This window comes from Loxodonta africana, chromosome 21, assembly GCF_030014295.1.
Source record: "Loxodonta africana isolate mLoxAfr1 chromosome 21, mLoxAfr1.hap2, whole genome shotgun sequence".
NCBI classification, from domain to species: domain Eukaryota; kingdom Metazoa; phylum Chordata; class Mammalia; order Proboscidea; family Elephantidae; genus Loxodonta; species Loxodonta africana.
The window spans coordinates 33,754,810-33,777,765 of NC_087362.1; the positions used below are offsets into that span (position 1 = coordinate 33,754,810).

The 22,956-nt window shown below is 47.2% G+C and overlaps 1 protein-coding gene across 1 annotated transcript in view; it reads right to left on the reverse strand.

Annotated features, from left to right (window-relative positions):
* The window catches only part of ATP2C2 (ATPase secretory pathway Ca2+ transporting 2), a 95,909-nt gene extending 76,004 nt beyond the window's left edge, over positions 1–19,905 (reverse strand). Inside the window, exons 1-4 of the mRNA XM_064273494.1 lie at positions 19,705–19,905; positions 18,437–18,507; positions 1,964–2,132; positions 1,737–1,925 (exon numbers count right to left, since the gene is read on the reverse strand). Coding sequence (XP_064129564.1) covers positions 1,737–1,925; positions 1,964–2,132; positions 18,437–18,507; positions 19,705–19,905 — 630 coding nt within the window. The remainder of the gene's footprint in view (positions 1–1,736; positions 1,926–1,963; positions 2,133–18,436; positions 18,508–19,704) is intronic.
* Between the last annotated feature and the right edge of the window lie 3,051 nt (positions 19,906–22,956).

Here is a 22,956-nt window from a genome sequence, read left to right on the forward strand (position 1 = left end):
ACTTTTCAGCTGATCTTTTTCATTAAAAAATAAATTTAACTTTGATGTTTCCCTTTACCAGTCAAAGGCCACAGAACATAGAGCTACCATCATCCGCCACCATCAGTCGATTCCAACGCATAGTGACCCTATAGGACAGAGTAGAACTGCCCCATAGGGCTTCCAAGAAGCAGCTGGTGGATTCAAACTGCCCACCTTCTGGTTAGCAGCTGAGCTCTTAACCACTGCGCCACGAGGCCCCAGAGCTACCATAGGACCCAGCAACTCCAATCCTAGATACGTATCCAGAAGTGAAGACAGAAAAGCAAACAGAAACGCATACTCCAACGTTCACTGTAGCACTTTTCACAATAGTCAAAAGGTAGAAACAACCAACATGTCCACCAACAGATGAATGGATACATAAAACGTGGTACACACGTACAATGGAACCCTACTCATCAGTCATAAAGACGAATGAAGTCCTGATCCAGGCCACAACACGGATGAACCTTGAAAACATTATGCTGAGTGAAAGATGTCAGTTGCAAAAGGACAAATACAGTATGATCTCACTCATATGAAATAAGCAAATACATAGAAACCAGGGATTAGTGGTTACCAGGGGAGGGAGGAAGGGGGAAAGGGCGAGTTTTCACTTAGAGGGCAATGAGTTTATGCTAGTGCTGGTGAATGTTTTGAATGAGCTTAGCGATCATGGTGGCACAACATGAAAAATGTAATTAATATCGTTGAAGTGTAAACGTGGAAGTTGTATTGGCAAATGTTTTGCTGCGTATATTTTCACCATTAAAAAAAAAAAAAAAAAGGCCAGAGGAGAGTGGTGGTGTTGTTAGGTGCCGTCCAGTCGATTTCAACTCATAGCGACCCTAAGCACAACAGAATGAAACACTGCCCGGTCCCGCACCATCCTCAGAGTGGTAATTCCCATGAATTTTCAGGAATTTTATTTCTGAATGAGTGATTAAAAGGAAAAAAAGGGGGGACGCAGGTGGAGATGCTTCTGCAAAAACGGAGTGCTCTTGCCTTTAACTTGTGGTAGGAATTCCGCCAACAGAGCCAAGCACAAGGGTGTCCGGGAGTCACCCCTGGCTTCTCAAGTCAGAGCAGCAGAAGGGCTTTATCTGACGACTGTGTCAGTTTGTCTGCTGGTAAACTCCCCGGATCTAAATCCTGTTGGTTTATTCTAAAGGGTCCCCGGCGTTCACCAAGTCAACATGCAAGGCAGAGTGGTTTTTAAAAAGTGCAAAGCTGGGAGGCTCCTCTGCTCTTGATTTCCATCATTATTTGTTGCTATTCTGACTACAACTTTTGAGCTACAGTTTTTTCTTTGCTTTCGATGGAAGTAACTTTTAAAAAATTCTTACAGTAGCCCGGGTCTGTAGACAGATAAACCTAGCTTAAATTCCCTGGAGTTTAAATTCTCTAGAGTCAGGGAAACCTGGGTTTACTTCCCAGCTAGGTCGTGTATTAGCTGTGTGCTGTTAAGGGTCACACTCAATCTCTTTCGGGCCTCAGTTCCTCATCCGCAAAATGGGCGGTCGTGGGAAAGGTAAATTATAAAGTGTCCTGCTCAAAGAGGAGAGAGCTTGTATCGCCATGAAGACGGGCTTCTTTCTAGAGCCGGGGGGAAGGCGAGGTGTGGAAGGCAGACCTCAACGCTCAGACGGGGTCCGGGGGGTGGGGTAGGGTGGGGGGTCGGATCGCGCACCCCGCACTCCGCCGCCCCAACTCACCAGGGCTTCCAGCTCACCCCTCTCCAGCGGCTCGTACTGGTGGCCTGCGCGGGAGAAGAAGGTGAGTTTCTGCAGCAACTTGGAGAAGCGTCGCTCTACCATGGTGAGCCGGCGAGGCTCCACGCCTGGCCTCCGGTTCGGCGCCCCTTGGTCCCTGGCGAGGCCGGGGCTGGCTGCGCGCGCCCAAGCCTCCAGGGACAGGCCCACGTTACCTGGTAGCTGCCTACCTGCTCGCCGCAGGTGAGGCCCCGCCTCCGGGGCGGGGCTACGCCCGCGGCCGCCCTAGGAGCCCCCGGCCCCGCCCCGGCCCGCGAGCTTTCCCGGGACTCCCGGGCCCTGGGGGCCAGCGGCCCAGAAAGCCCCGAGGACCCGCAGTGTCGTGGGCCAGAGGTCTGGCTGCGTCCAAACAAGCAGGCTTATAAGAATCACCTGGGGTGAAGGATGGGGTGGGAGTGGGGGAGAAAATGTCTGTTTAAAATGAGGACTCTCAGACCCGGTCCTCCTCTGAGTCTTCGGGTCTGGAGCCGGCGGGAAGGTGGGTATGTAACAAGAGCCCAGGTGATTCTCCTTGTGGGTAGCGCTAATATGATGGCAGCCAGGTGGGTGGAAGCTGAGTCAGACCCCTACCTGAGCTGTACAGCTTTGGACACACATCGTCTCTGTGACCCACAGCTCTCTCTTCCCTAGTTGAGGGAGGAGAAGGCTGTGGCTTCACCTATGGCCAAGGCCATCGTACAGATCAGTAAACCAAGGCTCCCTGATCTTAAGAAACCAGAGAGTGTAGGGTCCCAGCCTGCAGGTGAGGATGAAGGCGCACAGAGCTCATCCAAGATCACACAGAAGCCAAGAGCAGCGGCGGCCCTCACACTTACCTCCTGCACCTGGAATCTCTGAGTAGCATTTTTTATTTTGTAGCGCTCTGATCAGAAAATGTAGCCTGTATACAAAGGTCTGTTTGTTTGTTTGTTTCCTCTTTCTTAATTTATTGAGCCTTTGTTCCTGGTTTGTAGTCAATTCTTATGTTTCAAGGGTTCTAGAAAACTTCCTGCATGCTACTTCGTAAGGGGGTTAATTAGTTCTGTGTCTATTAGTTTTGCATATCTAGTTACATCGTTCATGTCTGTTATGGATTGAATTGCGTCCCACAAAAAGATGTGGAAGTCCTAACCCCTGTAAGTATGGATGTGACCCTGTTTGGGAATGGGAGTTTTCTTACGTTAATGCGGTCACACCAAGGTAGGATGGGTCCTAAACCTAACCCCTTCTGAGTGGTGTCTTATAAAGGGGAGAACAGACACAGACAGACAGACAAACAGGGGGATACCCCCTGTGAAGATGGAGGCAGATGTGTGTACAAGCCGCAAAGGAGCTCCAAGGACCTCCAGCAGTCTCCAGAAACCAGGAGAGAGGCCCCCAGTGGGCATCAACACTGATTTCAACTTTCAGCCTCCAGAAGTATGAGACAGTAAATTTCCGTTCTTTAAAACCACCCACTTGGGCCTTCTTTTTCTTTTGTTACGGAAGCACTAGGTAACCAACACAATATCTTTGTTTATTTTTTACTGTGAACTTGACCTGGCACAGGATCAAGATGAGTTAAAACTTCCCACACAGACTGCTTTCCTGCCCACTTTTTCCTTGTATGTCTGAATTTTCGTTTTTTGTATTATGGGGCTGGGTGGATTAATAATGATTTACCTGTTGATTATAGCTTTTTTAATTGTTTAGCAGCACCTGTATCTCCTTAAATTGTGCTCCATAAAGTCCACTTTGAAGAGTTCACGTGGTCAGTGCTGCTTCCTCGTGGCTCCCGTCTGTGTGATGGACATCTGATATTTTGTTTTTAGCTATCCTGGTTCATTTCCAACGAGACAGTAAGCTTTGCAAGAGGAAGGAGCCTGTGGGTTTCGTCATCATGTGCCCACTGCCGTCTATCACAGTGCGTCAATCATAGCAAATGTTCAGCCATATTTACTGGATAAGTCTCCCTCTAAACAGCAGATCACTGGAATTAAAAAAAAATCTTATTTGAGATTATTTGCTCCATAGTAGGACATTGACTGTTTACATCATTATAGTTATCATTAGACCGACATCTGTCTTCCTCTTTCATGTTTTATTTCTGTGTTTTTTTTGAAGTGAACACTCTGCTATTTTTTGTCGTCTTTGATTTTGGAATAAACATTCCATTTAAAATTCTATCAGGAGTTGTCTGAAAGCCTTTCAGAAATAGAGACAAATATTTATATAGTCTCTTGATTTCCTTTTACAAATTAAATGGAATTTCGTTTCTCATTTTCATTTTTGATTTTCTATCTTTAGCTACCTTTTGCTGTCAGATTCTTAGTAATTTAATCTAATTGCCCACATCCTTTTTTTAGTCTGTTTGTTTTTTCTGGAATAACAAAGAACTTTTTTTTTAATGTACTTTAGATGAAGGTTTACAGAACAAACTAGTTTCTCAACAGTTTAGTCTTTTTGGGGGGAGGGGAGCTGTGCATCCTCCATTTTCACCCCCAGCAATTACTGCTGCTATTTATATTCATTTTCAACATCTTTTCTTAGCTCCATAGCCTTGGTTATGGTGCTAAGGTCATTACCACCAATTACAAGACTTTTCCTCCAAGAATTTTGCTTTTGTCTTCCCCCTGCAGAATTCTAGAGTCTGCTGTCAAAGAACCCACACACACAAGACAACTAGCTGAGAAACTTCCTAAGGTTGGCAGCTCTAAGGAAGACCCAGATACCCTGGACAGCGTTGAGAGCCATGGGTGAAACCAGCCAAAGGCATCAGCCATTTCTTGAAATGTCTGCTCTGGGCACATTGTACAGGCAGCTCCCTGCCCTCCCCCACCCATTTGTTCTCCATATGAAAGTGGTGTCATTTCATCACCCATCAATTATCCCCAAACAATGGACGCTATTGGGAAGCCTTGATACAATCTCAAGGCATCTGGAATTCATTTGGTAAAAACCTCCCTCACAAGTTATAGAGCTGGCATTCATCAGAAGGCATCCTTTTCAGAAAGGGTACACTGTATTCTCAACAATTTAAATTTTAAGGAATGTGTTTGAAGTCATGGCACCTTACACAGACCCTCAAATATTTTTGTGTTTTTCTTTTTTTTTCTGGCCATGCACTGCAGCAATTAGTATAATTTTATAGATGAAGAAATCGGGGCACCGAGAGATGATGCCTCTTGCATTTGTCCACTCCACAGATATTTTTTAAGCACGTGCCACATGCCAGGCACTGTTACAGGCACTGGATACAGCCGTGCAATGACAGAATCTATCCCTGCTCTCTTGTGTCTTATCTTTGAGTGGACAAGGTACACTGCACACACATTAGTGTATACATACTGCAAGGCCAGGGAGTGAGCGACGCTACAGAGAAACATAAACAGGACGGAGACTGCAGAGGTGGGGGGATGTCGGTGGAGCAGTCAGAAGAGGGGGCATTTGCACAGACTTGAATGAGGTCAGAGGGGACCACTGTGAGTATTTCCGGGAAAAGCATTCCAACCAGAGAGAAGGGCAATAGCCAAGACCCCAAATGTTCTGCAGCTGGTTCCATCACAGTGAGGCCCTCTCATGTGAAGTAGCTCCTATGTTTGCACCAGAACTGTGGCCACACTCCCGCACCGAGCCTGTGTCCAGGCCCGGCTCACGTCAGACTTCCACTGTGGCTCTTTCCATAGTCCTTGTTGGCTAAACCATAGAAAGGCATTTGCTCAGCACTTCCTCCATGCTGTGGGCTTGGCTAGCCTTGCAAGGGGCTTAGATCTACCAGAAGTCACAAGGAACAGACCTGTGAGACACAACCCAGGGCCCAAGGAGTGTGTTAACAAACAAAAACAACAAGAACAACAACCACACAAAAAGAAGTTGTCATTGGGTTGATTCTGACTTATGGAGACCCCATGCATTACAGGGTAGAACACCTCCATAGGGTTTCCTTGGCTGTAATCTTTATGGAAGCCAATTGCCAGGCCTTTCTTCTGTGGTGCCACTGGGTGAGTTTGAACCATCAACCTTTAGATTAGTGTTGTTGTTAGGTGCTATCAATTCAATTTTTGACTCTTAGAGACCTCATGTGATGTAGTAGAACTGCCCTCATGGTGTTTTCTAAGATGTAATCTTTTCGAGAGCAGATGGGCAGGTCTTTCTCCTGTGGAGCAGCTGGGTGGGTTTGATTAGATTAGTCGCCAAAAGCAAATTGCTTGCGCCACCCAGGGAATTTGTGAATTGGGAGGTAAACACATGGACAGACACCACTCCTCCCTCCTCTGACACCTGTAGCAGACATGGCTATTCAATTCTGGGGTGACGTTTTCCCCTAAGCAGGGGCAGGCCCAGGAGTCCTCCTCCTCCTCACACTTTGAGTGGCCACCAGCTATTATTAAGACTTGGCACTCGAACAAACCTACCCACCAAAGGGTTTTCAGAAGAGGAAGAAATGACCTTGGAGGGGGGAAGTCATGGAATCTTCTAGAGGGTGGTGGTATGAATGGAGGAAAAGATCTCCACAGATGGAGAGAAGATGGGTTTGGGGGATGGAAAGAACAGATTCCGGCAGAGGAAAGCCGGCCTTAGGATTCCCAAACTTCTCCACAGTCTCTTCTTATGAGTCTTCCCCAACCCAGTGGACTGCTGGTCAGGAAGATTTTGCTCACTAAACAAATGGCATTTGCTAAGTATCAATTGACTCCCTTTTAAAATTTATTCTCAATTTTAAAATTCAAAGGCATCCAATCCTGTCACTCAGAGTCAAGAGAATTCCAACCGAAAGCAAAGGGGCCTAAGGTTTTCCTTTAAACCCTCCAGCCCATGCTCCTCAGGGCAGCCCTGGAGGTAACCAACCATCCTGTGTGCAAACAGTTAAGCCCTTGAATACTAACAAAAGACCAGCGGTTCAGGCCTACCCAGAAGCACCTCGGAAGAAAGGCCTGGAGATCTACTCCCCCAAAACTAGCCAATGAAAACCCCATGGGACACAATTCTACTCCGCACACACGGGGTCGCCAGGAGGCAGAGTCAGCTCGACGGCAACTGGTTTGACTTCGGTTTTGGTCCAAGCTCTAGCACTGGCAGTCCCAGCTCCTAGGAAGCCCGCGGGCCAGGCAAGGTCAGCCACCCCCTTTCCTCCGCCCCCAGCATTGTTCTGAAGCTCACACCTGCTCATGTCATCCCCTTGCTTACACCCTGCACCCCAAGTTAACACCCAGAATCCTTCACATGGCACACCAGGGTCACCACGCCTGGCTACTACCTCTCACGCCATCTCCCCACTGCAGCCTTTCCAAACTCTCCCTTCTCAAGGGCCCCTGGTGGGCCTCTCCCCTCCAACTCCGCTTGAGCTGGTCCCTCTGCCCGGAACACTCCCCAGTGGCACCCTCACCCCAAACTCTCGTCAGGCTAACTCTCCTTTGATCTTCAGGTTTTTAGGAGACCCTGGGGCAGAGGGGGAGGAGTGCATATGGTTAATGTGCTCTGCTGCTAACTGGTTGGAGGTTCGAGGCTACCAAGAAGTGCTTTGGAAGGAAGACCTGACGGCCTTCCGAAAAATCAGCCACTGGAAATACCATGGAGCCCAGTTCTACTCTGACACACATGGGGTCACCATGAGATAACGTTGGCTCGAGGGCAGCTGATTTTGGTCCTTGGGTTAAAGGAGAGGACCTGAGACGGGCCTCCTGATTCCTGGGCTCAGTGAGAGGCCCTGCTGGGGGATCCCTCAGCCCCGCAGTTTCTGCAAATTCACGGCACTTTATTATCCTCCTGAGTTTAAAAGAAGGCACTGAGTGGGAGCAACCCATCCATCACCTGATGAATGGGTTAACAAACTGTGGTCGAGCCGCACAGTGGGATATTATGCAGCCATAGAGAGGAACGAAGCGCTGATGCGTGCTACAACGTAGGTGACCCTTGAAAACAGGACGCTGAGTGGAAGAGGCCAGGCACAAGGGACCACTTACTGCATGATCCCATTTATAGGAGATGTCCAGAGAGGGTAAATCCACAGAGACAGAAAGCAGATTGGGGGTTGTCAAGGGCGGGGGGAGGAGGAAATGGGGAGCTACGGGGTTTGTTTTGGGGTGATAGAAATGTCCTGGAATTAGATAGTGGTGATGGTTGTACAACCTTGTGAATATACAAAAAAAAAAAAAAAATCTGCTGAAAAGCACGGTTTAAATTGGTTTCAATGGTGAATTTGATGTTAGGTGGATTTTATCTTAATTAAAAAATTAACAAAAAAGTATGCACTGAATAAAAATCTGTTGAGTGGAGAATGAACGAATAGATATTTTACTCAAGCTGGAAAGCCTGATCAGAAGTTAAAGGTAGGATTCCTGTAGGACTTTTTGATACAATGAAAAGAGTTCAAAGTCCCAATTACTCCTTTTGAAAGCTCCCACAGGCCCAGGGCTCCCGAGGCCTGAGTGTGGGGTTAAACCCAAACCAGAAATCCGTTGCCACGGAGTCGATTCCGACTCATGGTGACCCTGTGTGTTACAGAGTAAAGCTGCTCTGCGGGCGTGATCTTTACGGAAACAGATCACCAGGTCTGTCTTCTGTCATGCCACTGGCTGGGTTCACATAGCCAACCTTTAGGTTAGTAGTTGAGTGCAAATCGTCGTGCCACCCAGGGATGATTTTTGTTGTTAGGTGCCATCAAGTTGATTCCGACTCATAGCAACTGCATATAACAGAGTAGAGCCGCCCCACAGTTAGTTCTCAGTAAAGTAGTTGTCAGACAGGCAGAGAGGAACCCAGACAGGGTCTGTGGCCTGTCCTTCTCTCCCCTGGTTTGGTGCAGCTCATTTCCTGGGCTCCACCCCCTAGGGCTGAGGAATTCAGAGGGACTTGAGATCCCCTCCAAACAGAATGTTCTCCCTGTTTCCACTCTGGCTGCCCCACAGTCGCTCCTGCGTAAACAGTCAGAGGGACCCTGCTGAAAATCAGTGCCATCCCTCCCGATGTGAAGCCCTCCGATGGCTTCCTAGAGCAGACACTGTTGCCTCAACCCCTTGGCATTCGCTCCTAAGAAAGGTTCTAACACCTGCAACTCTGCCGGCAGGATTTGGTTTTGACACCGTGGACCAAAAGGGTTGCATCCCACAATCAGTGGCTCACCAGAGCTGGTGGATAAATACCCCAGCTCCCTCTCCTTTGGTGAGGGAAATCTGAGGCTTGTTCTACAATCTCCCAGGATTCCCCCAACATTGCCCTCAGGAGTAAGTGTTGGTTTAACATACCCTCTATGGGCGACTTCCCTTCCTTGTCCCGATTCCTTACTCCCCTACCACAATTTCCTGGGATTATTGTTAATGCCATGAAGTTGGCCCCCGGCTCATGGCATCCCATAATGGAATGAAATGCTGCCCATTCCTGCACCATGCCCATGGTCAGTTGTGGATCAAACTGTTGTGGCCCATAGGTTTTCACTGGCTGATTTTCAGAAGTAGATCACCAGGCCTTTCTTCCTGGTCTATCTTAGTCTGGAAGCCCCACTGAAACTTGTTCAGCATCGTAGCAGCACACAAGCCTCCGCTACAGGAAGCGCATTGACCAGCAATCAAACCCGAGTCTCCCACATGGAAGGTGAGAATTCTACCACTGAATCACCCAAATAAACTACTCGTTCTCGAATCCTTGTCTCAGGGTCTGCCTCTTGTGGAACCCAAGCCAGGACACTTGCCATTGTGCTGGCGATAACATCAGACTCTTACACCGCACACAGGCCCCTCGTGCTCTGGCTTGTCTGTCAACCCCACCCCTCCTGCCCCAGGCCCTGCCTCCTCGTGTTCATCAAACACTGATCTGAGTCCTGCCTCCAAATCTTTATACTTCACAAGTCACTCTGCCTGGCAAGCTCTCCCCCAGCTATTTTACAGCCTACCTTCCTTCTTTTTTTTTTAATTGTGCTTTAAGTGGAAGTTTACAGTTCAAGTCAGTCTCTCATACAAAAATTTATACACACTGTTATGTGATCCAAGTTGGTCTCTCTACAATGTGATAGCACACTCCTCCCTTCCACCCCAGATTTCCCATGTCCATTCAGTTAGCTCCTGTCCCCTTTTCCCTCTCATCTCACCTCCGGACAGAAGCCACCCATTTAGTCTCATGTATCTATCTACTTGAGCTAAGAAGCACTCTCCTCAGAAGTATCGTTCTATGTCTTACAGTCCAGTCTAATCTTTGTCTGAAGAGTTGGCTTTGGGAATGGTTTCGGCTCTGGGCTAACAGAGTCCCAGGCCATGTCTTCCGGGGTCCCTCCAGTCTCAGACCATTAAGTCTGGTCTTTTTGCTAGAATTTGAGGTCTGCATCCCACTTTTCTCCTGCTCCATCAGGGATTCTCGGCTGTGTTCCCTGTCAGGGTGGTCACTGGTGGTAGCCAGGCACCATCTAGTTCTTCCGGTCTCAGGCTGATGGAGTCTCTGGTTTGTGTGGCCCTTTCTTTCTCTTGGGCTCATATATTCCTTGTGTCTTTCTTTGGTGTTCTTCATTCTCCTTTGCTCTAGGTGGGATGGGACCAATTGATGCACCTTAGATCGGCCTACCTTCCTTCTATTCAGATCTTTGCTAAAGTGTCCCCTTCCCAAGGGAACCTCCCCTGAGCGCCCCAACTAAAGCACATCCTTGTGTCACCCTGCTGATAATTCACGGACCCACATACATTAACTCTGTGTACTTTTCTGCATGTAAGCTTTGCTTCAATACAAAACTCCGTGAAGAAAAACACGTGTGTGTTTAACGAAAAACAGGTAAAAGCTTAATGGGTCATGAAGTTTCTCCTTATAAGATACTTATTAAATACAAAGGGAAAAACAGTCACCGTACATCAGAGAAACCTGGCAGACTTAACCAAGTGATCCAAGTTAATATCATCAAAAAAGAAAAAAAAAAAAATCAAATCAACCTGTTGCCATGGAGTTGACTGGACTCATGGTGACCCCATGTGTGCAGGGTAGAACTGTGCTCCATAGGGTTTTCAGTGGCTGTCACCTTTTGGAAGTAGATGGTCAGGCCTCTCTTCCCAGGTGTCTCTGGGTGGGTTTGAGCCTCCAACCTGTTGATTATAGTTGAGCACTTAAACATTTGTGCCACACAAGGACTAGCATCACCAGGGATGGGACAAGTCGACATCAGGTGCCTCTGATAGGATGCACTGAAGAGAACCCAACATCACTTTGGGCTGTACCTGTCAAAATGCTTACCCTTAATCTGGTTATGAGGAATCATCACATTCTAATCGAAGGACGCTCTATAAGGTAACTGGCTATGCTCTTCAGAAATGTCAATGTTAAGAAAGACAAGGAACGGCCAAGGAATATTCCAGATTCAATTAAACATGTGATCCTGGATCAGATCCTGGGGAAAATGTCTTTACCTTTTGCTTTAAAGGACATTAGCAGGACAACTGGTGGAAGTTGAATAAGGTCTGTAGAGAATGGTATTCTACTAGTGTTAACTTCCAGACTCTGGTAACTGTACCCAAGTTATGTAAGAGAATGTTCATGGTTTTTGGAAATGCACCTTGGAGTTTGAAGAAGTTAAGACTGCAACTTAAAAAGAAATAATAATTACATACACACAGAGAGAGAAAGAGAGGTAGAGAGCATGGATTTAGAGTTCCGATGAAGGACATATGCAAATTATTTGTACTATGTTGGCAAATATTCTGTAAGTCTGAAATTAAGTTAAAAAGGTCCTGGAGCCATGGAGGGTGGACGAACCCCTGAAATTATTGCCCTGAGATAATTTCTAAACCTTAAACCAAAAATATCCCCTGAAGTCTTAAAATGAAACAAGAGTTTAGCTTAACTAGTAAAAAAAAAAAAAAGGTCTTCTTTGAGCATTATGCTCTTTAAGAACTATCTATAAGGGATCAAAGCGACAACAGCCACTGGAAAGATTAGATCGTAACTTTAGGGGGCAGCGGGTTTATGTTAATGGGGAGGAACAACACAGAGAAGGAGGGTGAAAATGTTTGCACAACTCAAAGAACATAATCAATGCCACTAAACTGCACAGGTAGAAATAGCTGGATTGGTGTATTTTCGCTTCGTATGGAGCCCTATTGAAGCAGTAGTTAAGAGCGCAGCTGCTAACCAAAAGGTTGGCAGTTCAAATCTACTAGCTGCTCCTTAGAAACGCTGCGGGGCAGTTCTAGTCTGTCCTGTAGGTTGCTATGAGTCAGAACCTACTTGGCGGCAACTTTTTTTTTTTTTTCTGTGTGTATTCTCAGCAACAACAACAAAATTAAAAAGTTAAAAAGAAATAGCACACCCACATGGACAGGTCTCAAGTGCACCTTGCTGAGTAAATAAAGATCAATTTCAACAGGTCACATACTGTATGGTTCCACTTATGTAATATTCTGAAAATAACAAGAGTCTAGGGCTAGAAAACAAGTTAATGGTTGCCAGGGGTTAGGAATGGTATATGTAGGGGTGGGGGTGGGGGTGGGGGTGAAGATAAAGTAGGGAGGCCTTTGCGGTGATGGACCAGGTCTGTATCTTGATGGTGGTGGTTACAGGAATCTACACTTGGGATAAAATAACACAGAACTAGACACACATGTTTGTACAATGTCAATTTCCTGGTTTTAACACTACTTCTATAGCTATGAAAGATGTAGCCATTGAGGGGAACTGGGTGAAGGGTACTCTCTGAATCTGTCATTATTTCAAAATTATGCCTGCAACTTCCCATGAATCTCTCCATAGTTTTGTCAATGATTTCATTCTACTTGGATCAACAATGGAAGCCGCAGTCAGGAAATCAAATGATGTATTGCATTGGGCAAATCCACTGCGAAAGACCTCTTTGAAGTTTTAAAAAGCAAAGATGTCACTTTGGTGACTAAGGGGCACCTGATTCAATTGTCTCATATGTATGCAGAAGCTGGACAATGAAAAAGAAAGACAGAAGAAGAATTGATGCATTCTAACTGTGGTGTTGGCAAAGAATATTGAATATACTGTGGGCTGCCGAAGAATGAACAAATCAGTCTTAGAAGTAATACAACCAGAAAGTTCCTTAGAAGCAAGGATGGCAAGACTTCAACTTGCTTGCTTTGGACACATCGTCAGGAAAAATCAATCACTAGAAAAGGACATCATGGTTGGTAGAGGGTCAGGGAAAATGAGGGAAACCCTCATAAGATGGATCACCACAATGGCCACAACAAGGGACTCAAATGTATCAATGATCATGAAGACGGCACGACACTGGGCAACATTTCGTTCTGTTATACATAAGGTCACCATGAGTCGGAGGTGACTCAACAGGAACTAACAACATGAATCTGTCATTATTTCAAAATTAAAAGTTAAAGATGAAAATGCAATAGCACCCACATTTGTCACCTGCATTCCTTCACCTGCTTTATTTCCCTCCATTGCTCCTCCACTCACTGCCTTTATCTGTTTCTGTTCTCTGTCTGTCTCCGTCACAGGACTGCCAGCTCCATGAAGTCAAGGAGGGAATATGTCTGCTGCATTTCCTGCTTTATTCCCAGCACCTAGAAGAGTGTGTGGCACATGGTGGTATTGTTAGTTGCTGTCGAGTCAATTCCAACTCATTGCAACCCCAAGTGTGCAGAGTAGAACAGCTCTATAGGGTTTTCAAGGCTGTGACCTTTCTGAAATAGATTGCCAAGCCTGTCTTCTGAGGTGCCTCTGGGTGGGTTCTAACCACCAACCTTTCAGCTAGCTGTCAAATGCTTAACCATTTGTACCAACAATAATAATAATAAAAAAAAACCCAAGCCCATTGCTGTCGAGTCGATTTTGACTCACAGCAACCCTATAGGACAGATTACAACTGCCCCATAGGGTTTCCAAGGAGCACCCTGGTGGATTTGAACTGCTGGCCTTTTGGGTAGCAGCCATAGCTCTTAACCACTATGCCACCAGGGTTGTTGTTAGATGCCATCGAGTTAGTTCCAACTCATAGTGACCCTATGTACAAAACACTGCCAGGTCCTCCCCCATCCTCACAATTGTTGTTATGCTTAAACCCATTGTTGCAACCACTGTGCAATACATCTCATTGAGGGTCTTCCTGTTCTTCGATGACCCTCTACTTTATCAAGTATGGTGTCCTCCTCCAGGGACTGATCCCTCCTGATAACATGTCCAAAGTATGTGAGACGTAGTCTCGCCATCCTTGCCTCTAAGGAGCATTCCGGTTGTACTTCTTCCAAGACAGATTTGTTCATTTATTGGCAGTCCATGATATATATTCAATATTCTTCTCCAACATCACAATTCAAAGGCATTAATACTTCTTCCTTCTTCTTTATTCATCGCCCAGCTTTCACATGCATGGGAGGCAACTTCAACACCATGGCTTGGGTCAGGCACACCTTAATCTTCAAGGTGACATCTTTGCTCTTCAACACTTTAAAGAGGTCTTTTGCAGCAGATCTGCCCAATGCAATGCATTTTTTGATTTCTTGACTGCTGCTTCCATGGGTGTTGATTGTGGGTCCCAGTAAAATGAAAGCCTTGACAACTTTAATCTTTTCCCTGTTTATCATGATGTTGCTTACTGGTCCAGTTGTGAGGATTTTTGTTTTCTTTATGTCGAGGTGTAATCCACAGGTGAAGGCTGTGGTCTTTGATCTTCATTAGTAAGTGCTCCAAGTCCTCTTCGCTTTCAATAAGTAAGGTTGTGTCATCTGCATATTGCAGGTTGTTAATGCATCTTCCTCCAACTCTGATGCCCCATTCTTCATATAGACCAGCTTCTGGGATTATCTGCTCAGCACACACACAGATTGAATAGGTATGGTGAAAGGATACAACCCTGATGCATGCCTTTCCTGACTTTAAACCACGCAGTATCCCCTTGTTCTATTCAAATGACTGCCTCTTGATCTACGTAGAGGTTCCTCATGAGCACAATTCAGTGTTCTGGAATTGCCATTCTTTGCAAGGTTAATCATAATTTACTATGATCCACACAGTCAAATGCCTTTGCATAGTCAATAAAACACAGGTAAACATCCTTCTGGTATTCTCTGCTTTCAGCCAGGATCCATCTGACATCAGCAATGATAGCCCTAGTTCCAAGTCCTCTTCTGAAACTGGCCTGAATTTCTGGCAGTTCCCTGTTGATATACTGCTGCAGCCGCTTTTGAATGATATTCAGCAAAATTTTACTTGTGTGTGATATCAATGATATTGTTTGATAATTTCCTCATTTGGTGAGATCACCTTTCTTAGGAATAGGCATTAAGGTCATTAGGGTTATTAACGTTGACTGTAGTAAGAGGGGGCTGCTCTTCCCCAGTCATCTTTTGAGTGCCTCCCAACCTGAGGGGCTCATCTTTCAGCACTATATCAAACAATGTTTTGCTGCTATTCATAATGTTTTCACTGGCTAAATGTTTTCAGAAGTAGACTGCCAGGTCCTTCTTCCTAGTCTGTCTGGAAGCACAGCTGAATCTTGTCCACTATGGGCGACCTGCTGGTATTTGAATACCAGGAGCATAGCTTCCATCGTCACAGCAACATCCAAGCCCCCACAGTACAACAAACTGACAGACATGTGGGGGTATCACCAGGGTTACTAGGTGCTTAAATTTTTATTGAATTAATAAATGAATAAGAGTTATGGCCAGAGGCAACAGAGAGCCTTGTCCGCAGTGAAAGTGAGGGGGACACAAGCCCCAGGGATGAGAACCATGTTCAACCACCAAGGGGGGCTCCCCTGGGAGTCTAGGGTGCCTCACGGTGGCGGAGCTGGATCTGCAGGTGCACCGGGAAACAGATTATGTAAGGATCCTGGGGCTGCCATAAGAATAGACCACAAACTGGGTGGCTTAAAACAACAGAAACTTATTCTCTCATAGTTCTAGAGGCTAGAAGTCTGAAACCGAGGTACTCTTTCTGAAGGTTCTACAGGAGGATCCTTTCTTGCTTCTCCCAGCTTCTGGTGGTTGCCGTAAACCCCTGGCATTCCTTGGCTTGTGGTTGCATCTCTCTAATCTCTGCCTCCATCATCCATGGCCTTCTCCTCTATGCGTCCATCTCTGTGCCCAGGAGACCTTCATCTTATAAGTCATTGGATTAGGGCCACCTTCATGACCTTATCTTAAGTCCCTGGGTTTGTGCTCAACTACTAACCTAAAGATTGGCAGTTCAAACCCACCCAGTGATGCCACGGATGAAAGGCCTGGAGATCTGCTTCTGTCAAGATGACAGCCAAGAAAACCCTATGGAGCAGTTCTACTCTCTAACACATGCGGTTGCATGAGTGAGAATTGATTCCACGGCAACAAGTTTGTTTGTTTGTTTAACGATCTCATTTTAGCCTGATTATTTCTGCACAGACCCTATTCCCAAATAAGGCCCATTCCCAGGCACCAGGTGGGTAGGACTTGAACACATCTTCTTGGGGGTCACAATTCAGCCCACAGCAGTGGGTGCTCTCCTCGCTTTGGGCCTCACTGTCATTTTTATCAGCCAGCCTGGACACAAAGAGACATGTGATAGACAGCTGGGTAGCGAATGGGGCAGGCACCGCTAACCTCTTTTACCAGTAGGAAGCTGACTTGCTCATTGAACAAATACTCACCGAGAGCCTGCAAAGAGTGGAGTTGACTTCTGCAAAGAGATGAGGAGTGTGTGGCAGGGCAATAACAGTAACACTGAGCAGGGATCGCCAACTGGGGCCAGGCTCTGTCCTCAGATTTGGACACTCTTTTAACCCTCCTCACAAATACCCTCTTTGTCATCAGCACCCTGTTTTATGGATGAGAAAACTGTAGCAGACATGTGGCGTTCCACCCAGATCCCCTCACACCCCTTTTTACCATTCGTGTGCACCCCCACCTCAGGGCTGGTGGCACCCACTTCTAATACCTAGCACCTTCAGATCTTTGGGGAGGCCAGACCTTAGCTCCTGGGGCTGCTTCGCTTGGAAGTGCAGAGACCAAATGTGCCTGGATATGTACTTACCCCTGTTATGGGCTGACATTTGGCCCCCAAAAAAGAGATGTTGAGGTCCTAATTTGACCTTGTTTGGAAATAGGTTCTCTGAAGGTATCAGTTAACATGACATCATATTGGAGTACGATGAGTCCTAATCCAATCTCAGTCATGTTCTTATAAAGAGAAAAAGAAACACAGAGAAACAGAGGAAGGACCACAGCCATGCGAAGATGCGTCTACAAGCCAAGGATCACCTGGGGTTACCAGAAGCTGGGAGAGATAAGGAAGGATCTTCCCTAGGGCCTTCAAAGGGAGCATGGCCCAGCCAACACATTGATTTGGACTTCCAGCCTCCAGAACTGGGAGATAAAAGATTTCTGTCATTTTAAGCCACCCAGTTTGTGGTACTTTGTTACAGTGACCGCAGGACCATCATATGTCCCAGAGTACTCCATGGCCAGTGACCACAAGTGCAGGCAGGAAGCCTAGCTCCTGGGTTCCTGCTGGGACAACAAAGAGCTATACCTCACCCCTCAGAGCACCACGTGTGGTCAGGCTCAGCCAGGACTTGGCCTGCAATGCACCCTTCCCCGTCCTGTTCCTCCACTCCCTGACCAGTTTCTCCTGGGAGCACGTCCTTAGTAGATCATCTCCCCTGAATTTTCATCATAGGCTATACTTCCGGAGAACCAGACCTGAGGCGGAGCCAGGTGCACGGTGGTTAAGTGACTGCACATAGCTAAGAGAAATGGGAAGGCAAGAATTCAAGTCTGGGGAGTCGGGGGCCAGGACCTGCGCTCCCAACCATCAGGAGAGTCGGGCTCCAGGGAGACCCTCATTCATTTGTTTGTTCATTCATTCACACATTCATTCATTCACAAACATGCTTTAACCATCCCCTACTCCTAGTGATCAGCTTCTGAAAATGAGCCAACAAAAAACTCATGGATAGCAAGATCACAGTGATGGCGTAGAAGACAGTGATGTTTCTTTCTGTTTTACGTAAGGTTATTGTGAGTCAGAGCTGACTCGATGGCCATTAACAACAACTGTAGGCACAGTCCGGGCTGCGGGGTCCAGGAAAACATGATCCTTAGGTCCCTCCTCAGAGGTTCTCAGCCTGTTTAGGAAGGCAGACTCAACCTCATTCTTTAGCCCATTCACTGATTCACCTGCACCATGGTGGATGTCAGGGAGAGAGGTGGCTTAAACAAGTCCTTGCCTTCTGAGAGCTCTGAGGAAAGGGTAGATTGTAGGGGACAAGTGAACAACGTGGGCGTGCCACAACATGCACAGGGCCCAGTGGGGACATGAGGGGGAAGTACCAGCAGATGACTTCTGAGCAGGTGACGTAGCATCACGTTAAAGGATGCAGAGGGGCCCTGTTAAAGGCACGTTAAAGGTGCAGCCGGGGGTGGGGGAGGGGACCCAGGAGTGGTGCCATTGTGTAACATCTGTGGCCCCTGGCAAGGACAGGAAACCCTGGCAAGCACAGTCTTGCCCCAGCTCAGAAGGAAACGCCCCGGGGGTGGGCTCTCTGCCCATCCTCAGACAAGTGTCTCGCACCACGCCCTCCCATGGGAAACCCTTCAGTGTGGGCTGAGTGCCTAGGCCCTGGATGACCCCTGCCTCCACCCTTTTGGGATTTTGGGCCACCTTTCCCACCCTCTGAGCCTCGGTCTTGGTCATCTCTAAAACAAGAACGGTTACATACACCTTACAGGTGGCTGTGCAGATGTGATGAGCACTACCTGGCCCCAAGCAAGCCCTTGATAGAATCCAGCAGGGCCACCAGGTATGACTGGGCAGCTGGGGTGGAATGCTAGAGGGCGCCATTCACATCATGGTAGATTCGCACAGTGATTATGACAATTTTCTCGTTGATGGCAGTGAGGGTCTTGCAGAAAAGGCACCCTTCTCTAATCCATGCAAAGGTACCGGATGGATTACCAGTGGGGCTCAGTATGGGAGCTGTTACTGCTCAGAAGGCCCTCGCTGCCAGAACTTGCCTTTGGGAATATCCTTGGTGCCCATGAGTGGGCCCCACAGCGGAGAACAGCTCGTTGAAGCCCAGAAGATTCAGCATCCTTGGGGCCAAGCTGGGCAGTGGCAAGAATACCAGGTAGTGTGAGGGGGAAAGATTTCAGTCAACAGAAGAATTGGCTTGGGCATTTAGGGAAATAAATTCACCTGAGTGAATCTTTACCACTGATTTCTGGGAGTCACTGGCAAACGGTTCCACTCTCTGAGCCTTGTTTCTTAAAAGTCAGAGCAGAAGGATAAACGTGCCCACCCCCAGGGGCCATTAAGGACTAAGATGAGATTAAATGGAGTAATGCGAAAATGCCTGCTCAAGATTCTGAATCTGAACACTGACCTGGGATGTCCAGCCCTATCCTCCTCAACTATGCAAAGTGCATCCTTCCAGGTTTATTTTCACCAGTCTCTATATCTTTTAGAGAAGCCTTGGTGGGGTGGTGGTTAAGAGCTATGGCTGCTAACCAAAAGGTTGGCAGTTCAAATCCAGCCACTCCTTGGAAATCCTATGGGGCAGTTTTACCCTGTCCTATAGGGTCGCTATGAGTCAGAATCAATGGCAACGAGTTTTGTTTATGTATGTATATAAAAAAAAATGTATGTATGTATATGTATAAATACAAAATAAAAGGCTTCATGAGCTCATACTGAGGTGCTCTAAAAAGGCTGCGGTTGAATTGGTCTCACTCCACAACTGTAGCCCTGCTGAGACTGACTGACTTCTCTACTCTCTCCAAAGCGTAAATCCCCATGTGTTTCCTTTGTTACAGCAGATGACAGTTGACAATCACAGGCACCTCCCTCTTCTCCCACATTCATGGAAGGAAAGGAAACACATACCATTCTGCTAGATTTCTCTTTTAAACAGAGCTTGAGAGTCTGCGTCTTATTTTAATGAATACTATGCAATTTCTATTTCCCAAGAGTTGGGGACAATCAAATCTCGGCCAATTCTTGCTCCAGTGTTTGCTCAGAACCTCACCCCAGCTTTCTGGCCCCTCTTCTTTCCAGGGGTGCAGGGAACCCCGCACTCCTTGACTGCTCTTGCCTCCTGCCTCTCCACTGGGCCCTGAGAGAGGAGAACCTTCTTGGGGCCCCCAGAGGCACTGCAGCTCTTCCTGTGCAGCGGGGCCCCCTTCCTGTTCTCTCTCTGGGACTTGAGGAATAGCTCCGGGGAGACCATCCCAGGGGCATTTAGAAGGCACCACCTGGGCAATCAGGAGCTCATTCCTCACCTGTTGTGAGCTGCTGCCTTGTCCAAGTCACTGCTGTGCAGCCTCCCCCTCCTCCGGGAAGGGCCCTGCTCCTCCCAGCAGCCCCCAAGCCTGGGCATCCTTGGCCCCTCTAGAATCCTTCACTCCCAGAAGCTGTAAGGGCAGCTCCCAAATCCCCTCCCGATTTCTCCCAGGAGGCTCCCTGCTCCCTCCCCGGTGACGTGTCTTGCTCTCACTCCTGGGTCCTTTGATGAGGACAAAGAACGGGCACCTACCTTGACTCTGTTGTGGGCACACCTCTTTGGGAAAGCACAACTAGTCCTTCCATAGCCCTGGTTATGCACCACGCCTGAGTCTCAGCCCTTTACATATGGGTCTTAGTTACTCAGTGCTGTTGTAACCAAAAAAATAGCACAAGGGAGTGGCTTTACCTTCTTTTTTTTCTTTTTTTTAGTAATTTTTATTGTGCTTTAAGTGAAAGTTCACAAATCAAGTCAGTCTCTCACACAAAAACCCATATACACCTTGCTACACACTCCCAGTTACTCTCCCCCTAATGAGACAGCCCGCTCTCTCCCTCCACTCTCTCTTTTCGTGCCCATTTCGCCAGCTTCTAACCCCCTCCACCCTCTCATCTCCCCTCCAGGCAGGAGATGCCAACATAGTCTCAAGTGTCCACCTGATCCAAGAAGCTCACTCCTCACCAGCATCCCTCTCCAACCCATTGTCCAGTCCAATCCATGTCTGAAGAGTTCGCTTTGGGAATGGTTCCTGTCCTGGGCCAACAGAAGGTCTGGGGGCCAAGACCACCAGGGTCCTTCTAGTCTCAGCCAGACCATTAAGTCTGGTCTTATGAGAATTTGGGGTCTGCATCCCACTGCTCTCCTGCTCCCTCAGGGCTTCTCTGTTGCGTTCCCTGTCAGGGCAGTCATCGGTTGTAGCCGGGCACCATCTAGTTCTTCTGGTCTCAGGATGATGTAGCCGCTCGTTCATGTGGCCCTTTCTGTCTCTTGGGCTCGTAATTGCCTTGCGTCCTTGGTGTTCTTCATTCTCCTTTGATCCAGGTGGGCTGAGACCAGTTGATGCATCTTGGATGGCTGCTTGCTAGCGTTTAATACCCCAGATGCAGCTCTTCAAAGTGGGATGCAGAATGTTTTCTTAATAGATTTTATTATGCCAATTGACTTAGATGTTCCCTGAAACCATGATCCCCAGACCCCTGCCCCTGCTACGCTGGCCTTCAAAGCATTCATTTTATTTAGGAAACTGCTTTTGGTTTAGTCCAATTGTGCTGACCTCGGTGGGGAGGGGGGTGGCTTTAAAGAACAGGAATTTATTTTTTCACAATTCTGGAGGCTTACAGTCCAAATTAGGGTCTCGGCTGTGTCAATTCCTTCTGTGGGCCTTTCTCCTAGTTTCTGGGGTCTGCTGGCTATCCTTGGCATTCCTTTGCTTGTATATGGGTCCTCACATGGTATCTGCCTTCCTCCGTGTGTGTATCTGCTTCTATTCTGCTCTTTTTACAAGACACTCAGCAGTGATTAGATTTAGGACCCACCGTACTCTGGATTGACCTCATTAACGTAACGAAAGAAAGCTCCTACTTCCAAAAAGGGTCATATTTACAGGTACAGGGATTAGGACTTTCACATATATTTTGGGGGACACAATTCAACCCATAACAACATCGTAACTGGTTTAGTACTCATCATCACCCTAAGGTGAGGCAGGTATGATTACTACACCCATTTCATTGGTGAGGACACTTGGGCCCGGACGTCATATAGGCAGTCAGAGGTGGATCCAGGCCTTACACATAGACTGTCGGGCTCCACAGTCGGAGCTTCTAACCAACAGATGATACTGTTCAAGACTGGCCCTTCGTATTTTGCGGGAAGGAGACAGAATCTGTATAGTAAATAAATGGACTAAATGCAAGAACTGAATCATCTTCTTGTACAATCTGTCTACCCCTGTTGTTGTTCGTTACCAAGGAGTCAGCCCCCCACTCACAACGACCCCATGCACAATGGATCCACACACTGCCCAGTCCTACGCCACCCCAATAATTGGTTGTGGATCAGACCGTTGTGATTCCTAGTGTTTTCATCGGCTGATTTTCAGAAGTAGATCGGCAAGCCTTTCTTCCTAGTCTGTCTTAGCCTGGAAGCTCTGCTAAACCTGTTCAGCATCATTGCAACACACGACCTTCCTCTAACAGATGGGTGGTGGTTGCGCATGAGTTGTACTGGCTGAGAATTAAATCCTGGTCTCCCACATGGAAGGTGAGTATTCTACTGCTGAACCAACATCCTATCTGTCTGTCTCTAGAGCAGCCCTTCTTGGACTGAACACTGTCAGAATCCTCCGCAGGGTGTGTGAAAACCCAGATTGTTGGGCCCACTCCAGGGACCCCACTTTGAGAACTTCTGTTCTAGTGAAATTGCCAACCATGGAGGAACAGGACGTGGTAGGGCCTCCTTGCCAGGATGCACTGCGTGGTGGTTCCAACATGACATTTCTGAACCAGGTAGTTCTGTGATAATGACCCTATGGTTTTATATATATATATATATATTTTTTTTTTAAAGTATTTATCTGTTACACACTCTGAAGTATTTGCAGGTGACATACATGTTATGGGTTGAATTGTGTCCCCCAAAAAGATAGGTCGAAGTCCTAACCCCCGATACCTGTGAGTGTGACCTCATGCAGAAATAGTCTTTTAAGAGGTTATCCGTTAATATGAGGTCATACTGGAGGAGGATGGGCCTTAATCCAATCTGACTGAAGAATCTTCCCCTGGAGCCTCAGAGAGAACATGGCCCTGCCTGCCAACACATTGATCTCAGGCTTCAGGGCTCCAGAACTGTGAGAGAACTAATATTGTTGTTTAAGGCCCCAGCTTGTGGTACCATGTTATAGCAGCCCCAGGAAACTAATACATGATGCCTGAGGTTTGTTTTAAAATATTCCAGCCCAGCCCCCCAAAAACTGGTAGTATAGAGGAAACAATGCAT